The 25,889-nt window shown below is 35.9% G+C and overlaps 1 protein-coding gene across 2 annotated transcripts in view; it reads left to right on the forward strand.

Moving 5' to 3' along the window:
* Positions 1 to 2,232: 2,232 nt before the first annotated feature.
* Idh3b (isocitrate dehydrogenase [NAD] subunit beta, mitochondrial) overlaps positions 2,233 to 25,889 on the forward strand; it is a 53,614-nt gene continuing 29,957 nt past the window's right edge. The window contains exons 1-3 of one of the 2 annotated variants that reach the window (XM_081734529.1): positions 2,233 to 2,362; positions 14,782 to 14,847; positions 21,124 to 21,225. In XM_081734529.1, coding sequence (XP_081590655.1) covers positions 2,321 to 2,362; positions 14,782 to 14,847; positions 21,124 to 21,225 — 210 coding nt within the window. In that variant the 5' untranslated portion in view covers positions 2,233 to 2,320. Of the gene's footprint in view, positions 2,363 to 2,512; positions 2,567 to 14,781; positions 14,848 to 21,123; positions 21,226 to 25,889 lie in introns of those variants that run through there. The other variant, XM_081734530.1, reaches the window with a different exon arrangement.

Consider the following 25,889-nt stretch of genomic DNA (forward strand, 5'->3'; position numbering starts at 1 on the left):
GAGAACAATCATTTAATCTAGAAGAAAACATAATGCCAGGGGGTTTTAGTACAGCTGATTCAGAATCTGACGTCAAATTTACAAAATACAAAATGGCGATTACAATTACAAAAAGTCTTCCAGCTAGAAATGCTATGCAGTTAGCCAAGAACAATCATAGTTTGCACGGGTTATTGCGAGAAGGTTGCAGACCGAATTGAAACCCTTTTCTGTACTTATTTTAACATGATATTTGATTAAAGTGAGTTTCTGCAGCTCTCACTATTCGGGGTGCTTATACATAGTGAGGGGGTGCTTATATCCATTTTCATCTCACCTCTCACTATGTCAGAACTTCATAAATTCTCAATTATTATAATTATGAATTTATTGAGAAAGCGTTTTGCAGTAATAATATTCCGTAAAAAAAAAATGTGTATGTGTGTGATGCATAAACCTTATTTACACCACACACACCTTATTACGACAATAACTGTTCCCAAATCGCAATCTTTGAAACAAAATGTTATGTGATTTTCAAACATATGTTTTTTTTTTTTTTTTCAAATAACCGCTTTTGTACCACGCATACCTAATAAGACTTACAAATCTGGGAGAAGAATACTGATTATCAATCAGTGATTGTATATTAGTTATGTTATTACGGAGATGTAAATTAACGTTATAGTCGTAGAAAAGGACAATGTCAAAAAATTGTATCAAGAAGTTTCTTCTATCGCCTAAAGAACAACAGGTCAAGAGGCTGAATCCTGCTAGTTATTCATGCAGGAAAGGTTTCTATTTTGAGGTACTCTTTTGATCTTAAAATAAGTTCAAAAGTTCATGAATTGTGACCACTCCACGAATCTAATAACAAAATCGACTTTGAATTAGACGCTGGAATAAGCACCCGGTATAGTAAGAGGAGAGAGGACTAACTTTAAATAAGCACTCTGAATAGTGAGAGAAGAGAGGACTCACTTTAAATATGCACCCTGAATAGTAAAGGTGCCGAGATGCACTTTTCAACATGCATCTCGTTAAAATATTTACAGAAAGGGGTTTCAAATCGGTCTGCAGTCTCCTTGCAGTAATCCCTGCCAATTATGGTCTTGATTAAATGTACAGTATTTCAAACTAGAACACTTTTTGAAATTATTATCGCCATATTGGATCCGCCATTTTCAATTTTGTAATTTTGACGTCAGATTCTCAATCACCTGTCCTAAAGCACCCATGGTAGTATGTTTTCTTCTACATTAAATGTTGCTTTCTGTCTATGCTTCGATACCACCCCTAACGTTCAAAGGGTGGTTTCTACCCTTAAACCCGCACCATTGTAGAAATAAAAAAAAATACGTGTTGATTAATTTTCGATGTTCTACAAGTGTGCAAAGTTTCATTCAAATCACTGAGTGACACTCCCGTAAGTCTCCTTGTAAGTACCACTTCTTGAAATTAGACTCTAGGAGGCATTACAAATCTGTGACCGCAAGTGTGGAAGCAATACGAAGCGCTACACCGATGACCTTAAAGGAAAACGCACAATTTGCGTAGCATTTCCGCAAAAACGTACAAAGGGCATCATTCCGTATCGATATTTGCAAACGCGAATTGTGGCTCGCAATGCAAAATATAAATAAATGGAAAAGAGTTACAACTGCTATGTCTATTAGCGCAAACTAAAACGCAAATATTGCTTTACGATGACGCAAGCCATAATACAATGAAACTTACGAAATTAGGCCCCATGTTCCTCAGTAGGTACATTCAAACCAGTAGGTGACAGCATAAGCATTTTGATGCAGTATACAGAATAAATTAATTTATAAATTCGCTTTGCCTCTGGCTGATGAAAGAGAAAGTTCTCCGGTAAAGCAAAAAAGGGAAGTTTGTCAGTGACAGGCTTCGAGTACAAATCATATTCCTTTGGTGCTGTGTGAGAAATGGTGCCAAGTGGGACATTCTTCGTACATACATTATACTTACAGCTCTGTTTTTTTTTTGTACATATACTCGTTCAAACATTTCCTTCTTCCTTCACACTTTTCCTTTGTATTTTACATTTTTCACTTTTCTTCACCATTTTAGTCCCGTCCATCTTGGTACTTACCTTCTTTCATTGGCCGAACTTTTCCCCTGATTTTGGTCTTTCCTTTTTCTGATAGCGAGTTCTACTTTTCCTAATTGAGGGCCTTTACTTTTGAACAATTTTGTTTCCATTTAAAATATCATTGTGAGCTACTCAAAAGACAATGTATATAATCTTAGCCTACATGAATTATGTCCGAGACAACACTAACCGTTAGTGGTTTTGGAGAAGAGAGGAGACTTCTGAAAGATGGCGACTGTTGCGGGTAAAGTGTTGCAGACGATATTTAAGGTAACTAGGGGATTGATTACATATAATGTGTTCGTGACGGCTATTCTACTGTTAATGCCCATTACCAGAGTTACACAAGAAAGAAACAACCGTGAACTGTTAAAATTTCAGTAGAAATCATATACTAAAGCTTTTTTTCGTATTTTATCATATTTAGATGTCCGGATGTTCCAATTATATAGGTTTAGACGAGTCGCCGAATTGGTAATTAGGTTCTCTGCCTATTGGGAGACTTTGTCTGTACCTATCAAGAATAATACCGCGCGGTGGTTTAGTAATAAGAGTGCTCGTCTATGTCCTGTGGGATCCTCGGTTAATCCCTTCTAATTAAAGTGAGTTTTACGGTAGACAAATACCATGTTCGTGGGTTTGGATGGTGAACCATCCACGGCTCCGGAGCCGGTATTTTGACATTGTGAGATGTAAACGAGCTCATTTGTGTGTATACTCGCCATCGCTGACGCGCCTGCTCCCTAGGATTGCACCCTTCTCTACTGCTCGGCCCCTTTTCTACCCCGACTAGGTTAGGTAGCATTCGTGCTTTTTGGCGGATACCTAGTACTACAACTTGGTTCGTGTTTTATACACTGCTTTTTTTTTTTTTTTTTTTTTTATGTCATACGTCCACACTGTATTTATACTCGTCATACTTCCTAAAGACTCGTAATAACTACTAAGTGAGCCAGAGGCTGTTGCTTTTGTATCGCCGGACCAAAAGAAAATAATACAATATATATATATATTATTTAGTTTCTCCTCCAAAATACTAGGTTGTAACCCTGGCTTACTTAATAATAATTATTGTTCGAAATACACTATGGACGTATGGCACAAAAACTAGAGAATAAGACGTGCCAACTTGTGCTAGTGGTCCCTAATAGCACGAATGTTATCTAACCGAGTCTAGTGATGGACAGTGAGAATATTCCAGGTGGGAAGGAATTTAAAAAATGGGAATGTTCCCTGGCCCATAAATTCTCGGGAAGGAATTTATTTCCATTTCTTTACTTTATCTTCCAAATTATAAAAACTATATGGCTAATTACTTTACTTTAATATATTATGATTTCCCTCTATGTTTTAAAGAATTTGGAGGTTAAAAAATTTAAATTTTTTTTATTACTTATATAACTAATAATGTGGTTTTCAAGTTATATTTCCATTTGCACTAAAAAGTAAGGTAATTGTTTAGGGTTGGGGGGGTCAAAATGAGCAAAAAGTATGATGATTTACGGAAGAAATGATTTGATAGTGGTGTTCAAGTAGTCAAGAAAGTATCGAACATAATTTTTTTTAGGGTAGTAGGGAATTTGTACAAACCGTAAAGGTAAGTGTAAGTGATTTGAATGAGAAAAAAAAAGTGGATTGTTTGTAACGAAAATAGAAAACAACGTGCCCTGCGGAGCTCTAACCCACCTTCACTCGCTTACGCTCGCTCGGCAAAGCTGTCTGAATTTAATCTAGGTAACATAATTTAACGTATCAAACCATAAAACAACCGCATCGGAATAGAATGTCGCAAAAAAAAAAAAAAAAAAAAAAAATAGGTGCAAAATCTGGCCCCCCAAAGCTAAACAACGGCCAAAAGTAGCAAAGTACTAATTTGCAAATGATGAAATGTATCCATTTTGTAAAGTAATGTAGAATTACGTAGAAATGGAGATGAACTACTATTAATAAACCCTGAATCACCGTTAGTAATAGAATTTGGCCTGTCTCCTCTCTCTGACTCGAATTTCTGAAACCCGGGTTCGATTCCCGGCGGGAGCTCATGTGGTTCGGATTCCACGTTAATCAGTAGGTCCACGTCTCATATAGCCTCGCTGCTGAACGGGACGTTAAACTCAAAATCAACTCAACTCAACTCGAATTTCTGAAGAGGTACTCGGACTTCTTTTACATGTGAATTAACGCATGAAATTTCGAAAAATGGACAGGGAGGAAGGTTGTGTGTGGCAATGTTACATGCAAATTTATAAAGATAGGAAAGTGTCTTGCAAATATTGTAAACATTCATATGTATGCGCCAATGTTGACAAAATGCTGGGACATGTGTCTTCTGGTAGTTACCCAACCTAATTTGTTTATAACATTTAAAAATTTAATATGTTTATAATATCAATAGTAGAGTCAAGTTTAGAAAATCCACTTACATGTAAATTTAAACTGTTTAGCGCGGTAAAAGTATGTGGACTTACTATACCATTTCTCAAACATATTTGCTTTCATAGAACATAATGTAAAGGTATTCCATCAATGCGTACTCTCTAAATATAATAAAATATTAATGAAATAACATCATTCAGAATATGCATTTTAAAGAGTCCTTTGGGGACAACACTAGTAATATACTGTGATATAAAAACAAATTTAACTTTGAAATTATAATATACTAATAAAGTGCAATTTTCTTTGTGATTGTACATAAATTCACATTTTTGGGAATCTTCCCGAGAATTTACTAATCACTAACCGAGTCATGGCATGTAAGCACCAGGGAGGCCCGAGCAGTAGCGAGTATTTGCGTCCGTTGGAAACAGGCGTGTCATCGGCTGTCGATATACGCAGAAACAAAGATAGTGGGAAAACACTTCATATGTCATAAAAAAAAATGCATGGCTTATGTGTTGCATTGCTTTGGGGCAGATACTAAATGCCATTCAAAAAGGTACCAAAGTGTACTATATTAGGTTAGATTCTATTAGGTTTACTTAGGTGTTCCTTTATTTTTCTGTAGTTTCAGTTCGTTTTCATACTTACGATAAACTGTTCACCTGTATGGTGGACCATGCCCTTCACGCAATTTCAACAACTGACACTTCTTATATTTGTATAACTTAATAAAATTTAAACGCAGTATGTAACAATCTTTGTTATTTACGCACCATTTCCACACTGCCTATCCCATAAATCATAACAAGCCTACCTCCCCGCCAAATAGTCACTTCCGCCTCTACATATAGTGCCACTTACAACATCAAAAACAACTAATAACAACAAGTATTTTCTTAACTTCAACCATTCCCCTCACCTGACTTTCACTCACACTTCCTCACAAATCAAAATAAATTCTCCAATTCATCTGATAAATTTTCTAAAATTGGTTCGGCGATACAGCATTTAACCTGAATTAGTATCTCCTCCAAATTTATCGATGCCTCCGGAGCCTGTACTGTGACTTATAGGAAGCTGTTGTAAACGACCTCGTTTATCCGTATACTCGCCATCGCTGATGCGCCTGCTTCCTACGAACGCACTCGCTCGCTGCCTCCCTGCTGCGCTCCTGCGCTGACTCGGTTAGGTGACATTCGTGCGTGTCCACCTAGCACAGTTTTTTTTCTTTTTGTTTTGTTTTGTTTTGTTTGTTTTTGTTGTAGTTTTTATGCCCCACATCCGGAAGCCGTATTTATATGCGAATTGTAGAAGACTTGTAAATTTTATGCAATTATTTTTGGTAGCCCTCTGGAATTTATCTATGCCAAGTGGAATTTTTCATGTCTCCCAGCGGAAACCTATCGGGAGACAATAACAACTTAATCAATGAAACAATTATAATTTTTCAATCATTCTTACTAGTGGTGCACCAAAAGCAAACCAGTACGGTATTCTTTTGTAAAAGCTTGTATTCCAGTGCCTTAAGAAGTGTTCTGTTGGTAGCGGCCTGTTTTCTTGTATTATTATTATTCAAAATACTAGTCTAAGGCGGTAGTTTTTATGATTAGGTCAACTTAACGACGCCTGTTCCAGATGGTATCTTTACGTAGGCACAAGAAATGGCTGTGGATTGATTTTCACTGAAAGGGTCCAGACTTATTTGGTTCGTCTTTACTCTTCCCTTCCTTACCCTACTCGAAGTTACTTAAATCAGGGCCACAGAGTAGGTCCAGGATGTTTAGGCTTTAAAACGTTAAAATTTTATTTTGAAATACACTGTTATTACCTTAGAAAGTGTTTCTCAAGAAATATGTTGCATTTCACGGTGCAGATTCATTTTAGTAGGACTTTACCGTTTTCCAAATAAATACTTCGTCTAGGCATGCAGACATACCACTCGAAATAACTGTTGAAAAATTATAATGTTCCACTAATTTACTTCCTATTGCCTTCCAAATGATTTGCGCTGGGTGATATGATAATACCATAGATGAAGTTCAATGTGGTCACCAGAAGAAATGATTGAAAAATGACAATTCTTTCACGATTTGTATATACACTCAGCGTCCGGGTATATGCCGTAAAAACTACAATGCAGAAAACACAAACCAACCTGTCTTACGTGGCCACTAGAAACATGAATGCTATCGAACCTAGTCAGGACAGCGCGAAGCTAGTAATCTAGCAATGTAGCGAGGCTGTGTGATAAGGGAAGGCGTGTGAGCGACGGTAGATATACGCGTAAGGAAAGGTAGGAAAAACACATGGATTTTCGCAGTAATATGAGCTCCTGTAGCATTTATAATGATTTCTTACTATTAATGCCTTACTTGTAAACATAACCCATAGCTTTTGTACACTGCAGAAATACTTCGTGGGCTAAAAGTAGGACCTTATACACTTATTTTTCGTATGCATTCATTTATTTTAAGCGTCGAAAATGTCTTATAATCAATGTGCATTAGTAACCCTACACTTGTAGGTATAAGATACGGTTGTATTACAATTCAATTCTGTTGCTTCACAGAATCACTACGGGTTATAAATAATCCGTTCCAAATCGGAAGATAATGAAATATTGAACATACTTAATATTTTGTTTTCAGCTACGAATTTTAGATTTGTAATTCGTATAATATTCCTTTCTAATTGACTTTGAAAGAAAAAGAGTTACCTAAGAGTTATTCAAAGAAATATTCTGTCTCCGAATGAGAATAGGAATACACTAAAAAAAACAACAACTTCCTACAGAATTTGAATACATAAACTATTGAACGAAACCTCTCGACCATTTGGTATGCAATCTCAGATCTTCTTTTGACTTTCTTGTAAATTATTGCTGCTTCCTCTTGGGGCACTCTAGATATATACGAGGGACAGAAGAAATTCTTAATAAGAATAAGTTGCATCTCCACCCTTATTTTTCTACTGGAACTATCACTTCCAATGTGAAATAAAACTTACTTGTTTTAAATATTTTATTTAAGTTTATTTGTTGGACTGTCGAACTTAACATTTGCGAACTCCCAGATCTCAAATTCCTCATTAGTCATTATATTGCTGTCATGGGGTGTCCAATAGGTAGTAGAAAGCTTTTCCACATTAAATTATGGTGTTGAAGTTTAGCGTCTCTTTTCAGCATGGAGGCTATATGAGATTCACACCTATAGTTTAAGGAGGAATCCGAACTACTGTAATGCATTGAAATATTAATTCTCCCACAAGGAAGCGAACCCGGCCGGAATCCCGTGCACTAGCCACTAGACCAGCCGTGAACGTTGCCATCCAGTTATAGAGTACTTTCTTTACATGTTAGTTTTAAACAACTTTCCTCTGTGACCTGTCTGGTCGTTCGTAAGTCTTCATGGACATTCGTTTCCAATTTCTTCGTGGGTCAGTTTGCAAACCAATGTTTTTATAGAATTCTAAAGATGGGAAGGTTCTCTGAAGGTTTATTTATTATTGTGATTGTAGACAGTTAAAAAGTGTCTTTTAACTATAGCATTACCTGAGCATGTTTGTTTCTGAGCATGTTTGTTTCATTTGTAAGAGTATATAAGCGGTGCTTTAATTGAAAAGAGAAGATGCAGTATTTATGAGAACTCCACATTTATTACTATTGTTACTAATGAATTGCTTATATAATGTATGAACTTAAATGGGCTGAATGTTTTTTTTTTTTTTTTCTCTGTCTTTTTTTCTTCATAAGTGAATCAGTATGTTGCATTTACAGTGCTTTGTCGCGACCCATGACTCGTCCATGCATGAGTTCTGTACCATTTTGTATTACTGTACAGGCATGTGGTCACCAGCACGATTTGAAACTCTAATTCAAAGTTTTCATTTGATGCTCAATTATTAGATTTTCGAACTATGCTATACATAAGTGTCTGAAGTCTTATAGAACGGATTTCTCCGTTTGTTTACATGTCACAGAAAAATGGTAAGAGATATCGAAATGCTTTATTATTATTATTATTATTATTATTATTATTATTATTATTATTATTATTATTATTATTATTATTATTATTATTATTGGGGCATTCCATATGAAATCAACAAATCAAGGTGGCTCATGTGTTCTAGATTTTCTTCAAATTTTGTACAAATGTTGTGGTATTAAAACATAGCACGCCTGTCAAATTTTACAGCTCTACCTCAAAGAGGACTGCTGTAGGAGCCATTCGAAATTTGGAGGTTTTGTGCAAAAAACACCTAAGTCCGCCTTCGACTTAAAGTACTGAAACCGCTAGATCTCTGGAGATATTGAAGCTATTTGAAAATGGTTTTCACTAAAACAATCGTGGAATTTGTAGCAATTAAAACATTATAGTAATGAACTTCCCAAGTGGGGTTAAGTATATGAATTTCACCATCAAAGAGAAAAAGAAAAGAAGAAAAATAATGTCAAAATTTAGCAACTATTTCTGAAAAAGGCCTACCTAACACCAACCTCAAATTTTCAAAGTAAGTAGCTCTGGTGTTCCTCCTTAACATATAAAAAAATTAGGAGAGTGTTTTTTGGTATGTTCAAGAAAAACAAATTATGGCACAATGTAAGTTGAGGGCGGATTTAGGCACTTTTTTGCACAAACCCCCCAAATTTTCAACGACTGTTTCCAATTTTCCGTGTTGAAAATGTTTATAATTGTCAAGTCTGAGGTTACTGAATAAATGAATTGTGCCAGAAATCTGAAACTTCAAGTACCATTGCTGAAAGGAGTCAGATTCTGTCATTAGTTCGAAAATCATTGACGACTACGAAAACTGTTGAAACATTTCAAATAACCGAGTATCTCATTCATGTATTAAAAGAACTGGCTCACTTATAACATATAAGTACAAACAACGGATTCAAACTGACAGAACCCAAATGGAGGCAATGATTAAAGATACAGACGACTTCATTGAGATTTTGGTAGGAATAAAGTGACAAATTAGCGCAGCATCATTTCATAGCCAAATCCTAGGGCGATTACTTCAGATACACACAATAGAGACTTTGGATGACAATTCATGCCTAATTGTAGATGATTTTGCTGGAAACTACTCCTGTATTATTGAAGATGAAGTTTAAGAGTAGCACTGGGCCAACATTCTACTAAACTGTGCAACATTCTAATCTTTTTAAATGCAACATCCTAAGAGATCCTGTAACTTCTGTCATCAAATGTTTCATTATGTTGTGTCAGTGATATGTTAAAGCACGATACAGTTACATTTTATGTTTTCCAAGTTATTCTTTTGATGTATGTTAACGATGTTTTCCTCAAATTAAACACGTTATGTACTTTGGAGATGAGTCAGCAGCCCGATATAAAGACTATTTAAAAAAAAAAAAAAAAAAACCCTTTGTCAACTTATGCCTGCATGAGTGATTTTGGACTCACTTGTGATTGGAACTATTTTGCCACAAGTCACGGCAAACTTGTTTGCGATGACATAATTGAAACGCTGAAATGTCTAGCGAGACATGCTAGTTTACAGAGGCCACTGGATGACCGAAGTGTTACTGTTGCCGATTTCTTCGAATTTTCTCAACTACAACCAATGTCAAACTATAACCAGCTATAAGCAAACGCTTTTTTATGCTGGAATATGTTGGAAACCTTTGTCCAATGCTTCAAAAGAGACTGGAAAAGCTATAATGTTGCAAGGGACACGTGAAATTCATTATGAACACATCAGCCTGTTGAAACTTGAAGTCAGTCGTTATCTTCTTCAAAGACAACATTCACTCTAAATACTTGAGCAGAATCGAAGGACATTAATCTCTGATGTGAGCAATTTATTGCATGCATTTCTGAAGAGTAAATGGTGGATTGGAAAAATAATTGAGAATTCACAGGAACATCGTGACTAATGTGAATTTCCTTCATCCCCATGGATCCACGAAAATGTTTTTCTGGCCAAAAACAGCTGACACATGCTGGATTCCATACGAAAACTGGATCATTAATATTGAAGACCCAGTATTTCAACTAGTACTGGCAGAAAATACAGCATTTCTGAAGAAGAAGTTCAAGCTACTGAGAAGACCTTCTCTAAAATTGATGATAAGAGATCTTAGGCTCACTATTTCAAAATACTTACAATCAGCAAAACATATAAATGTTATTTGTTCATTATATAACAATAGTTCACTATTGTTCAGTATTTCTTTTATTAAATCAAACAGCACTATATAGGCTGCGTAATAGGCAGGTATTGTTTTAAAATAACTTTATAAATTACATTTAAGGAAGAGTTTCTACTTGTTTTTATTATTATTATTTTCATAAGAATCATCAACCATTGTAGAGCAACATACTTAGCCATGCAAGTCGTATTACTAGAAAATTAAATAATATGAGACTTGAATTGTTTTTTTCCTTCAGCATCCAAAAACACCCAATTTTTTTTATATGATAAACAGGAATACGAGAGCTACTTAGTTTGAAAATTTGAGGTTGATGTTAGGTGGACCTTTTTCAGAAATAATTGAAAAATTTTGACATTATTATTATTATTCTCTTTCTAATTGATGATAAAATTAATATGCTTACTAACACTCAATCCAGCATTTCAGGGCACTTCATCACTGTTGTTAAATTTTGTGAGTAAATTAAAGGTGTTTACAGGAATACTATATCCTTTTTTTTAGAACCAGGTTTGGCTAAAGTACAATACTTCTTTCTGATCTTCTGGGCATTACGAACGAGATACTCGGTTGTTTGAAATGTTTCAACAGTTTTCATAGTCGTCTATGATTTTCGAACTAATGACAGAATCTGACTCCTTTCAGCAATGGTACTTGAAGTTTCAGATTTCTGACACAATTCATTTATTCAATCACCTCAGTCTTGACAATTATAAACATTTTCAACACGGAAAATTGGAAACAGTCGTTGAAAATTTGGGGGGTTTGTGCAAAAAAGTGCCTAAATCCGCCCTCAACTTACATTGTGCCATAATTTGTTTTTCTTGAACATACCAAAAAACACTCTCCTAATTTTTTTATATGTTAAGGAGGAACACCAGAGCTACTTACTTTGAAAATTTGAGGTTGGTGTTAGGTAGGCCTTTTTCAGAAATAGTTGCTAAATTTTGACATTATTTTTTCTTCTTTTCTTTTTCTCTTTGATGGTGAAATTCATATACTTAACCCCACTTGGGAAGTTCATTACTATAATGTTTTAATTGCTACAAATTCCACGATTGTTTTAGTGAAAACCATTTTCAAATAGCTTCAATATCTCCAGAGATCTAGCGGTTTCAGTACTTTAAGTCGAAGGCGGACTTAGGTGTTTTTTGCACAAAACCCCCAAATTTCGAATGGCTCCTACAGCAGTTCCCTTTGAGGTAGAGTTGTAACATTTTACAGATGTGTTATGTTTGAGTATTACAACACATGTTCAAAATTTTAATAAAATTTAGAACATATGAGCCACATTTTAGTTTCAAATTTGGTGATTTCATATGGAATGAACCTATTATTATTATTATTATTATTATTATTATTATTATTATTATTATTATTATTATTATTATTATTATTATTCGATTCAACGTCCGAAGAATAGGTTCCTCCTCCGTTAACTTTGTATTCAAACTCGAGGGGATTGAAATTAGTCATTTCTGGTTTCGACGTTTATCGCCACAAAATGAAAACGGTAACAGATAGGCAGAAGTGGTTTTTAGCAAAGGATTCAGCGTCTCAAGGCAACGTAACATGTCTATCTCGAATACTCTATCAAAACGAGAAATCGTTGAAATTTACTATTTCCAATTTCAGTTTTGATTTCGTAGAGCAAAATTGAAGAGACATATAGAGGTTCTTTTTTTTCCGTATCGATTGCGGCTTCCAAAAGTAATTCCATCTCCTCCCTTAACCACTGTATTAAGTCCGGGAGTGGTTAAAATTAACCATTTCCAGTTTCAGCATTTATCGCTATAGAACAAAAATGGTAATAAAAAGCGACAAGCAGTTCTGTCCAATGTATTCATAGTCTCAGCCTTTATCGACGTGTAAGGAAAATAGTAAAGCATAGCGAGTATTGCCTTTCTAATATAGATTCAATGCCCGTTTAACAGTTTCTGTCTTTGATCTTATTAATCTATTGCAACCAGTAGTTACACATGCACTACTTCATGTTTGAGTATTGAATTCTCATAGCTTGGAAGTCTACCGTACTTTCACACCGTGAAGCGATATTCATTTTATTTTCTCGATTAAGTTCAATGTGGATTTGTTTACTGGTTGGTAGAGTGGACGAATGACACCTGACCATCCTATCATGCGCTGTAGCAGCTGAACTTAATCTCAGTTGTGAAGCCTATCCTCTTCCTCTCAGTATTGGCAGAATTAACTCTTGCTAAAATGTTATCAGTTGATATGGTTTGTTATAAATGTCATCAGTTGCAGTTATAAGTTATTTATTTGGTCTAGGAATTAATTCGTGCGGTTGGTACGCACACATTGAAGCTGTGGTACAAACACAAAATACATAAATACCTTAAGAAAAATATTGTCCATCGCTAGCCACCACTTTCGCCCATCTGTCAGGCAATGTACGGATTCCGTGGCGAAAGAAGTCCTCATCCTTGGAAGTGATCCAGTCAGAGACCCATGTTTCGATATCTTCTGAAGAAGTAAACCGCTGTCCAATCAAATCGTTGTTCATGCAATCGAACAAGTAGTAGTCCGAAGGAGCAACGTCTGGTGAATACGGCGGGTGGGGTAAAACTTCCCATCCGACATTTTTTAAATAGGTTTTGACCGGTTTTGCGACATGTGGGCGAGCGTTATCATGTTGAACAATAAGTTTATCATGTCTGTTCTCCCATTCTGGTCGTGTTCTGGCCAGAGCTTGCTTCAAACGCATTAATTGTCGTCGATAACGTTCTCCATTCATAGTTTCACCCGGTTGCAGCAGCTCATAGTACACCACACCTTTCATATCCCACCATATGCACAGCATAACCTTTGCACAGTGAATATCTCGTTTTGGTTGTGATGGACCTGGTTCACCTGGTTTCACCCAGGCCTTTTTTCGTTTAGGGTTCTCGTAATGGATCCACTTCTCATCACCCGTAATAATTCGATGCAGAAACCCCTTTCTGCTCTGTCGTTGAAGCAGCAATTCGCAAATGGTTTTTCGTCTTTCAACGTCTCTGTCTTTCAATTCATGTGGAACCCAATGTGACATCTTTTGAATCATTCCCATGGCTTTCAAGCGTTTGGAGACTGTTGTTTGATCAACGCCTAATGCTGCTGCAAGTTGTTCCTGCGTTTGACACGAATCCTGCTCGAGCAATGCTGTCAATTCTTCGTCTTGAAATTTTTTTGGCTGTCCAGCTCGCTCTTGGTCTGCCAAGCCGAAATCACCACTTCTAAACCGTGCAAACCACTTCTGACACGTTCGCTCAGCTAGAGCATGGTCACGATACACTACCACCAAAATACGATGACTTTCAGTCGCACTTTTCTGCATGTTAAAGTAATGCAGCAGGACGCCCCGCAAAAACACTTTATCAGGCACAAATTGCGCCATGTTCACTTAAGTACAAACTGGTGTTGTTGACGCTTTAATCCACTGCCCTATACTACGAACGATACGCGATGACAGGGGTTTGCAACACATGTGTGGATACACGGAACTGTGGGACGCTCCGTTCGTTGCGCCATCTCTTGTCCACCCGCACGAATTAATTCCTAGACCAAATATAAAATTACAAACTTATCTTTGCACTCGTAATCATTATCTTTTAGTTTATGTTCATATTTCATTTTGGGGCGGCGGTGGCTCAGTGGTAGAGCGTTCACCTCTGGTGCATGGGGTTCTGGGTTCAAACCCTGCTCCCGCAAGTGAACATTGTGGTGGACAAACACCGTGTTCGTGGGTTTCCTCAAGAGTTCTCCCATTTCCTTCCACTTTCTTTATTCCACCATTTCATTCATTTCTCATCATTACCGTCTCCTATAGCCTAGTCGGCATAACCGTGGGACGTAAAAACTCAAAGATTTATGTTAACATTTCGCTGGAGACATGTTCACAGCCATTTGTTACTTTTTACAGGCTGAAACTTCTATATTATCATCCTATAATATAAAACTTGCACAAGATTTACATAAACAGACAATGATGATACGAGAGATGGTACAATGGTGCAAAGATAAGCTTGTAATTTTAAAATGAAGATGCACCCCATAGCATCTAATGAGGTTATCATTAATTGGTCATTATAGGTTGGAATTAATGAATGATTTTCTTGTTTTGCAGAACCCACGTCAAGTATCCGTTATAACAAACAGATCTCTGCATGGGAGTTTAGCTGCCCTAGGCATTGTAAGTTGAACAATAATACATACTTACTTTAGATATTTACTTACAATTACTATTTGAAGCTATAAGGTATGTAATGTATTAATAATACTGGACTCTCGTTTGTACCGCTTTGTTTTTTCTCGTTTATACATTAAACAACATCAATATTGCAATCCTTATTTAGATTTTCTTCGGGCTTAATTCACTGTGTTTAAATCAAATGAAACAGTATTAACTTACGAGCCGCAGTGGCTCACTGGTACTGCGTTCACCTCCGGTGCGTAGGGTCCCTGGTTCGATGCCCGCTCACGCCAAGTGAACTTTTTGGTGGACAAACACCGTGTGCGTAGGTTTTTTCGGGGTTCTCCCGTTTCCTTCCACTTTCTGTGTTCTAACATTTCATTCATTTCTCATCACCACCGTCTCCTTTAGAATACACAGCTTAAGGTAGACAAACGCTGTGTGCGTGGATTTCCTCGGAGTTCTTTTCGCGTTTTCTCCCACTTTTTTCAGTCTTATCATTTCATTCATTTCTCATCATCACCGTCTCCTTAGCCTACGGCATAAACGTGGGCGCAAAATTGAAAAATTTCTTCCAACTCATATTCGTCGCGTTTACTTGTTGTATTGTCCTATAATTAAAATTAAGACCCCACAGTATCTAGAAAAAGGAAAAAAACACGCAATTACATCGCTGTTAAGCAATTTTTAGCTTGATTCATTCGCCTAGGATTCAACTAGGATTTGGCTACAGTTATACATACACTGAGATTGATAATCCTCTAGTATTTTCATTGCGAGTTTTCTGAATTTAAAAGAAGAAGAAATATTACTTTAACTGATAATAATAATTTTAAAAAGTAAAAGTTGTACATAACTGCGGGCCTGGGTTCGATTCTCGGTGGGGAAGCTCGGTCGAAAAAGTGTAAAAGCTTTTTCAGGTTACCCATCCTGAGTAACATTTTCCTTATTCACACCAAGCAAATGCTGAAAGTCCAGAAATGTAATTCCGAACCTTGTATATAAACTACATATTATTCTGAATAACAACTTTTGTAAAGAAATAGTCCATGAAGAAAAGTTAGTGTGAAATAGTATTTGTACATACGTTATAACATCGGGACTAAGGATTCACAAGTAAAAATACAAAAACCACTATTTACGGACTGTTGTTCTTTTCAACTTATTAGAGAACAGATGTAAGTCAAGCTAAAAATTGATCGACAGTGGTGTAATTGAATGTTCTTTTGAAATACTTTGTGGGTCTTAATTTTCTCTAAATAGCGAAATAAAGTGAATTGATCCCAAAGAAGATTCCCGTGAAAATTGAAATATTAATATTGCTTGATGTATATGTAGATAAGAGAAAACACAACCATACAATGGCGAGTCCAGTATTTCTTACTAACTTGTGTGAAGTATTTTTCATACACAGTTTGAAATATTAAGTTATATTTTTCTGTTGTTTTAATTGTATTAAATTTCCGAAATAGTATCCATGAGAAACTACAGCAGAGATTCAAGTGGCCCTACTTTTCAATCAAAATAAGTGTATGCAAGTAATATTTTGATGAAATTCGTGCTTTTTTTTTAAAAAAAACAATGTAGTTGACGTTGGTCCCAGGTACTGAAAGCGTTAAGATTTCTAAGTGTGCGCACTTGTTTTATTTTAGACTTAAAATAGAAAAAGTCAACTGTTGCTTCCAGTTGAAAATAGAGTTAGTATTTTTTAGTACCTTTTATATTTTGGGGAGCAGAGGCATTTTATTCCCTTACTCTGTCCCCAATCCTTTTTATTATTATTATTATTATTATTATTATTACTGGTATTCTGAAACTTTTGTTTCAAATTTCCCGGACATTTTGGGTTAAAGATCTGAGAATTTTGACAAGGCCAGTCAGTGCTTTCTCTGGATCCAAACGACGCAGGCGCTATTTCCGAGTGCACCAACTGTTCTTTCAGTCAAAGATGCGAACAGAACTGTCTTATATATATTGTTAGAAGTATGTGATGGCTGCCGTTAAAACCTGGAACAACAACATTTAGAGGCAGAAAAAAAAAATGATGTGGTGTCAGCTTCCGTGAGGCGACTTTTTTAAGAAAATGCTTGAGGTTAGTCTTCAAAAGAGTCTGTTCAGGATGAACACGGAGCGTGCCACACTGGTCTCTGTGGATATGGAAAAAAGGGCAGGTTTTACCTCTACAGAGGCGCTTTATCTCCAAATCAAGGTTGGCAAAAACCATGGTTTTTATTTAAAAAAAAACCAAAAAACCTGTTTTTTTTTTTTTTTTTTGTTTAAACCAGGTTTTTTTGGTTTAAACCAGGTTTATTTGGTTTAAATAATTGCTCTATATATTCATATCACATATGGAGAGAAATAAGTTTGTTTCGCTTTGATGTTATTATGCAACAGCCGGGTTATGCTGGAAGGGGTCACATAAGCTTAAAGCGGAATAAAAACTGCTTCTCGAGTTACATCCGAGAGAAATTGTCCTCCATTTGAACTTGGAACAAGGACTAATTGGCCACAAATTCGATACGTCTGCCGACTTATTCACGAAGGAATCCTGATAAAAATACGTTGTATTGATCTTTACATGCTTCTTAATATAACTGTCAAGAGTAATTTCAGGACAAAAAGATAAATAGTTGCACAAGTGAAACCATTATACAGAGTTACATATGGACAATTTCGAAGTACTACGGAGTACAGAAGAAATAATTTAGTTCAAGTTGGTTAACAACGACTTTTATTGATCCAAATTAAAGAAATACAACGACTTAATTTGCATATCAGTAAGAAAAGTGAATAAAGATACGAACTATTTGAGTCCACTTTAGCTCAGACTCATTTATATATAAATAGATACCAAAGATACTTCTCATTTCACTAAATGCCTCTCGTGGGGTCTGTATGACTCCCCCCCCCCCCCACACACACACACACAAAAGTACGGCACGGCATTTAGATGTATTTTATCAATAGTAAACATTGAAACGAAACAATATTTAGAATTTTTCTTTGATTGCAATTACCTAATAATAATAAGAACCACAAAAAAAATCACAAAACAAACATTTGTAAACTTATATAAAAAAAGTTGCTTTTGTAGTATAATCTTTTTGGGTAATAAATGGGGAATTTAGGTCTGAATACAATACGAATAATATACAGGAGTGAAACGTGATAACCCACAAATGTGTGTTCATCAAGATTTTATAATCACTTACACTTTTACGAACATTTTTCGTTTTTTGGTTTAAACCAGTTGGTTTTATTGAAAAAACCAGCTGGTTTAAACCAAGGTTTAAACCAGCCAACCCTGCTCCAAATAGAAACGTCCTTAGGCTTAGCATCTTTAGAGATACTTATATATATGTAGACAGGGAGAGAGAGAGAAAGAGTATGTAGTTCATAGTAATTTGTTTCATTAACAGCTCATCAAAAGTAGCACCTTCGTTGCCCTTTTCTCCCTTAAAAATCCTAACACAGGTTATAACTCAGTGATTAGCTAAAAAGAAAGCCCAAACTAGACCAAAGGTTCGCACAGCATATGCTGCAGTGTGTAAATGGTGTTTCATTGTGTAAAAAAATTTTCTGTAAGAACCTTAGCCAGTTGCATCTTCTAGTACATGTGTAATTATCACTTGAGAAGTTGATAAAACTATTTCAAAAAAGGAAGCACTAATTTGTGTACTTCAGGAAGAACTTGAACCCTTGTGAAGAATTCGTTGAGTCGCTTCGTAAATGTTAGCGATTTTAGTTCAAACTCTGTTGAAGAATTTATTCAGACAAAATTTCCAAGTTACTATCAAGAATTACATAATACTGAACTGGAAGAAGAACCAAAAGGAAGGGAAATTCTAGAAAATATAAAAACTTATTCTTTTTTCCTTGCATGGAATGAGAAGGTTTTCTCAAAAGACTAATATAACATGCCTTTTGAAAACTATCATTGACTAATCATCTTCTGAAAAGTACTTCAAGGTATAAGTTACGTGAAAATTGTATTGTTCAACTATTGCTTCACTAAAATGAGTAGATGATGCTGCACAGACTTACTTTCTCTCTCTCTCTCTCTCTCTCTCTCTCTCTCTCTCTCTGAGAGGTTCAATAATTTAGAATCAGTGTATGAAGTTCCTTTTGTGCCTTCAGAAAGAAAAATACCCAGAATTGACTAATAATAATTCATAATATTATACAAATCACAGAATCGCTTGACAGTTATTAAGAGAAAGAGTCCTGATATGCAGATGTGTAGGAAGGATGTAGGTAGACTACTTTTTCTGTTTTTTAATTATTACAACTAGCTTGAACCTCTGATATAGGAATTATATGCTTTCTAAAAGTTTGTCCTAAAAGTGTGTCCAGGATAATCTGCTCTTTATTTTAAGAGTACGACTGTTCTTACATAGGCCCTGTTTGTGAATCCTTAAAAAATAAGCAGCCTGAGGGGAAAGAAATTACAATTAGTACGACTAATAAATTAAAATAATAAAAGCAATAGTGTCAGTGCTAAAATCAAGTAGGGATTCTGATTAATTATAGAAATAAAGGAATGAGTGCACAAGTATGAGTATTGCACGGTGTAGTTTCAAACATAAGAATGACTCAGTTGACATTTCTAACGCTCTGAGTGCATAAAGGGTAAGTGATATTCATTCCGCAATTTTGCCAGACCATAAACAGGCTTAAGCAACTAAAGCAGTGGACACAAGATATAGTTGCAGAAGTTAAGGCAATAGGTTTGTTTGCACAGAGACTCAGAAGTGGTGAACAGAACTGACAGAAGAGTACCACGGAATATTCGATGCCATTTTATGTATTTACAAGTTTTACAGTGATATAATAATGTACGAGGGTGATTCAGAAAGTGATGCCTCTAAATGTTTGTGGCAGATAGCACCGTTACAGAAAGCTTGCAATGTCAGCTACAAATGATGGGATCGTTTTTCAACATAGTCCCCATGCGGACAACACACTTGCACCAACGAAACAAGGTTTTTCAGGCCGTCGGCGAAGAATTGTGGTGGCTGCTGGCGACACGATTGCCGAGCTGCTGCTTCCACCTCCGCGTTACAACTGTAGCGTTGACCCTTAAATCTGAGGAAGAGCCAAATTCGCAGGGCGCAAGATCCGGACTATAGGCAGAATGTCAACAACACTTGGACAGTAGATGGGACAACTTTGAATTTTTTTGTTGGAGGAGAGTTACATTTGGCGGTACTCCATCGACCAACGCTTCATTTCCGAGTCGTAATGGTGTATCCACGACTCGTCGCCGACGATGAATGTTGCTGGACGCACAACTTTCTATAGTCACAAATCCATTGACAGTCCGCTATTTCAACTGGGCGTCACCACTGGACGCCATGGATTGCAGCATTACTGTGAAACGAGAAGAGATAGAAAGTTGAAACAAATAACATTCTATACTTTAAACATCATTGCATTAATCATAAACAGTTTAGAATGTTTGCAGTACTATTGGCCAAACTAGTAGACTTGGAGGCATTACTTTCTAAATCACCGTCGTAGATTTCAACTAACATCACGTATGCATTTGAAGATGAGTTCAGAGAGAATTAAAATATTGTGGAGACAATAACTTGAACACGAATGAAAGTTATAGGTACGAATGGAAATTATGGGTACAAGGCGGGATATTTGAGTTTTAAACTATGTACCCAAGAGCACAATTTAGTAACTATGATTATGAGTTTTCTTTTCTCTTAGTTTATGCTGATCCCATTTGTTCAATTGTTTTTGTACTTCTTTCTCCCAAAATCACGACATCGAGTGCGAATTTAAATGTAAACATGCTTCCATCCTTCTGTTCTTTATTTGTTACCATAAACACTTTCTTCCTTGTCCCAGTTCCAATATTCGTGTTTCCTAGTGTTCATTCTCAAATGTTAAGAAAGAAATGTGATATTTACTCTTAGCAATATGAATACGAATTTAATAAACACTTTCTTCCTTGTTCCAGTTCCAATATTCGTGTTTCCTAGTGTTCATTCTCAAATGTTAAGAAAGAAATGTGATATTTACTCTTAGCAATATGAATACGAATTTAATTTGTAACTACGCTGGCAGCTTCAACCACATTATTTCTTCCATTCCAGTCTGGTGGAAGTTCTTTATTGTTACATAGTTAGATGTTTTCTCTAGGTCTATGAGTGCTACACGAAGCGTTTACCTTCTTAATATATATTTAAAAAAAAAAAAAAAAAGTGTCCGTACGTATTAATTGTGAAGCTTTTCAAAATAATAGTATGAAAAATTGTTTTTCAGCAAGCGCCCGTGTCAAAGCCTGAAGGCAGCACCACATGCACACTAATTCCTGGCGATGGTGTTGGACCAGAGCTGGTATACTCCGTTCAGGAGGTCTTTAAGGTAAGTTCAAGAGTAAGCTTTCACAAATCACCTGAGACAAAAATATTTTAACGAATATGAAAGTTTGTTTTGCATAAGATAATGGTGAGCTTATTGCAATGCTTGATCTACTGAGTGATTCGTGCAAAATACTGCCCTTAGGATAATATACAGGAGGGAGCAAAACGTAGCTACCAACTTTAATTGTAAATAACTGAAAAAAATGGAAAGACGTAGAATTCTCACTTAAGTTTTAGTTCCGATTATATATCCTCCCTAGCTTTCTCGTGGCTATGTGGATAGCATACCCTACGGAAGCCCATGTGGTTCGAATCTCAGGTCCATGTTTCATATAGCCTCACTGCTGAAAGGGACGTCAAACTCAGATCAGCTTAATTATCTAGCCTGCCATTTATAGATCAATATGCTCAGTATATTTTTCCTTAACTTTCAACAATTTTTCACAATTTATCTCAGAATTGGAGATGACTTTGTAAAAAACCTCCATTGAAATAACAAAACCACTGTTGAGTATTGTAGTCTTTCGTAGTCAATAATCTAAACAATAATGATATGACTTGAGATCGACAAATGCTCATAATATATCACATAAGTTTCTCAAATTTTACAACTTAGTTCCAGAGAAAATTACTTTTAAACTTAGTAGGTAGGTTTTGCTCCTCCCTATGTATCCGTACCTACATTTCGTTTATCTATGTTAAGTCCTGAACTTTCTATGCAAATATATTTGAACATTTCTACATCCGCACAAAAATCCAGAACTTAACATAGGTAAAGGAAGCTGGATAAGAATTGGGATCTGCAATATTTACAAAGGTAATTTTTATAGAATCAGATATATATATATATATATATATATATATAAATTCTGTAATCGTGCCAGAATTTCGATTTACGAACGTCGAAAGTTTGCAAGCAGAAGGTTCAATAACAAAAAAATATCTTAATGAAAGTGGAAACAAAAGATATTTTACACATACCAGATCCTCTGTAGATGTGAATTCTATAACAGGCAAAGAGTGGAAAAGTGACTGACTGGACGGGGACTCGAACCCGGCTTACCGTACCGATGCGTTAACCACTACGCCACCCAGTCCGCTTCCCAGAACAGCCACTTACTCTCGAAGTCGGTGCTCTCCACTCTGTCCATGTGAGTTGTACCACAGACCACTAGAGGTGCTCGGTATATTGACACAGGATTGTCCAAGCACAGCAGTGGTCTGTGGTACAACTTACGTGGCCCGAGTGGAGAGCACCGACTTCGAGAGCGAGCGGCTGTTCTGGGAAGCGGACTGGGTGGCGTACTGATTAACGCATCAGTATGGTAAGCCGGGTTCGAGTCCCCGTCCAGTCAGTCACTTTTCCACTGGGTGTTAACAAAAAATATCATTTGCTTCTATTATATTTGAATTATTAGTAATGAGGTTAACACAGTGCAGGTTACTGTAATATTTCTTTAATGAAATAAAGAAATTAGTGGATATATTTTTCATATAAACGTGTCCTTTTTTTATGCTTAATATTGTGAAGGAGGTAGATTTTTTTAAAAAGACTCATAGTCCCATTCACTCCCAATAAGGCTGGAGCAGAAGCATTTAAAATGATTAATCACGGAAGGGTTAGTAATAAAAATAGATTTAAAATCTGTTCCTTGCACGCGATTTAAAAATTAGTTGTACAAGAATTTATTGATAATTTCTAGATCAGGGACCTCCCGAATACGAGAAAAGCACGCCATTACTAACATTTAATTCCGTTACACTGTTTCTTTTTTATTTTATTTTTTTTATCTTATTTTATTTGTTTTATGTAATCCTTGTTTATTTCCAGCGTATCACCTCAACCTTTACATGATTTTTTTGAACCAAGAACCTTGTGGGCCGTTGCTCTATCTCCACTCTACCTTTCATCCATTTGACAGAAGTTGAGGACCACGTTTTTAATTTATATCGTTTTTTGGTACAGGTACTAAAATGTTGGCCAACTGTCAACAATTTTTTTCTCCTAAATAATATGTTGAAATTAACATATTGTGGCTGTTCTATGTCAAAATTACAGGCAGTGCCGGCGTTTAGAATGTAACTTTTATCATGAGCACAGGCTGAATTAAATCAAAGTACAAGTGTGGATGTGACAGTCCCGTTACGATATTTTATTTTATGTTTAATTTTGGTAACGTACATTTGTGATTAAACGGGAATAAAATTAATGTAGATCCTATTCTGTATTGAATTCATGCATACCCGATGGCAAAGTGCTTAAGTTGTAATCTGGAGGTCCTTTGTTCGAATATTGATCTTTAGTGTTACTTTGTGCAGAGGAGTGATCGGATTGCGAGCTATCGTAGCTAGCGGGGACATTTTCGGTAGATCGTGTTAACGCTTCGGTTGGTTAGCCTTGATTCCTAAGTTTATAGCCAATAAATAAATGTAAGATTATTTTTAAAAAGTTAGTAGTTCTTTTGGTTGGTAGCCCACAGTAGGATTTGAAAACAGTAAGTAGCACAAAAGCTTCATAATTTTGGCAACCACTGGTGTAGAGGAACCAAAATGCAAAGGAAATGTGATTGACCAAAGTCTATGCTCATGATCGAGAGAATGTCTGTTTTAACATACGTGAAGCAATACAGTTACAGATACCTGGACACCCACTTCTCTTTGAAAATCTTCAATTTTTGTCGGTCAGTGGATTTAAGTCAAATAAATATGAGTTTGTTTAGATATTTCTTCGTTTTAAACCAAAGTAAGTAGCAGGTATTTAAAAGAAGAGTGAGTGGCCAGAGTTTTTTGAACAGGATTGTATGTAGATATAGTTTAAAACTTTTTACGTCAGATCGTGAATTCTGTTGTTAATATTAGTAAACTTTAGTTGTAAATATCTAGGTAGTATTTTGTATCATTTCTATAAACGCATGATTTCTATAGTCATTCATACGATCATATGAAGTGAAATAGACCTTGTGGAACTGCTTTAATTTTGAAGAAACTTATGTAAAGATCTGATTAGCAGTTACTGATGAATGGAAATATCGCGGTGTATGGGTTAGGCACCAGTTCTGAACAATATACCAAGATGAAGTTCCAAACAACTTGGTTGCTGGATAAAAAGAAAAGTATAGGTCGGCGTATTTTATATTTATTTTTGCGGAGGTGTATTGCTTTAGAGAGAATAATTCTTCCGTACGTTATACAATCGTCAACTGAAGTAGGTAACCGCGTTAATAATTTGTTGTTAATATCTTCAAAAAGAAACAACTGATTGAGTATGTGTTCCTAAAATTTACAGAAGACACATCGTTCTCCAAGTTAAACATCTTGTGCGCAAATGGGTATAAACTTGGAGAAGGCAAATTGTAGAAATGGTTGCTCACTTTTGATAGTGGTAATACATTGTTTGAAATCTACCACAAGCCATTGTGGATAAAGTTGATTCTTGACCTATCCATATTATTATTTCATGCGATTTTGGTGCCTTTGACTAATATACGATGTCACAGAAGTTTGGAAGACCCGCTTCTAAATTAAGCTGACGTGGCGGACCCTTTAATTTATGGACCAATTTTGTTCCAGGGTCATACCCACTGATTTGCAATAAATTTTGGCTATTTATTTAGAGCTCGTAAATAAACTGGTAAGATAATAGTTTAGAGAAGAAATGAAATAAACCCTTTGTAAATCAGATACGTAAGTGTTACGACATGTGTACTAGTTAGTATTAATATTTAGGTATTAATTATGTAGTACTGTGAACACAACCCTATTTTGTAGTGTGCATGCTTTGTATGCATTCTGTTATAACAATGCAAAATGTTGTGAGTGTTGTAGGTAAGGAATGGGAATGTTACAAATTAAAACAATAAATATTCCATTACCAAATTTTCAAGTATTAACTTTGTTTTCCTTAATCAGCATTGTCATTGTGAAATGTTCGTGATTTCGTGACTTCAGCAAACGAGCGTGCTGATACGGCCACCATCATACATTCTGTACTGTGTATCAACTTTTTTTTTCTGAACATATGCGCTCGCACTGACAAGCGAATCGGAACCAGGCGAAGGACAGAAATTACACTTTTCAGTGTTTTTTTACATGCTACTTAACCCTCGCACTACCTAGGTATTTTTGTAACACAAACTACCAAGGGGGGAAGGAGAATGCCTACCTGTTAAGATTAAATATATATCGCAAAAGAAACTAATTAGAAACCAGGGTTTGGGCCCAAGTGGGTCCAGCCCGAAAAAACCCGGTGTTTTTTTCGGGTTGGACCCACCTGAAAAAACCCACTTTAAAACCCACCTGGGTTTTTGAGCTATTTGTTAGTATATTATTGGCACAACTAAGGTGATCACATTGAAAGTGATTTTTATCAGATTTTAGACTTTCCTTGGGCGAAATAGAGGCTTTCATGTTAAGGTATACAAGGTGTATAAGGTATACAACAACATTCAACATAAGTCCTTTATAAAGTTCTGAATGCACTAAATGACTTAAAAATATATATATATATATATATATATATATATATGCAATGGACACAGCATGCCTCGTCATCTGACCCTAAAAAATTCAAAGCTGCGTCCTCAGTAGGCAGGGTGATGCTCACTGTCTTTTTCGACGTCCAAGGTCTGATACTCATCGAATTCCTTGAACACGGAAAAACCATTA

The sequence above is a fragment of the Thermobia domestica genome, chromosome 12 (assembly GCF_964235325.1).
Source record: "Thermobia domestica chromosome 12, izTheDome1.hap1.1, whole genome shotgun sequence".
Taxonomy (NCBI): domain Eukaryota; kingdom Metazoa; phylum Arthropoda; class Insecta; order Zygentoma; family Lepismatidae; genus Thermobia; species Thermobia domestica.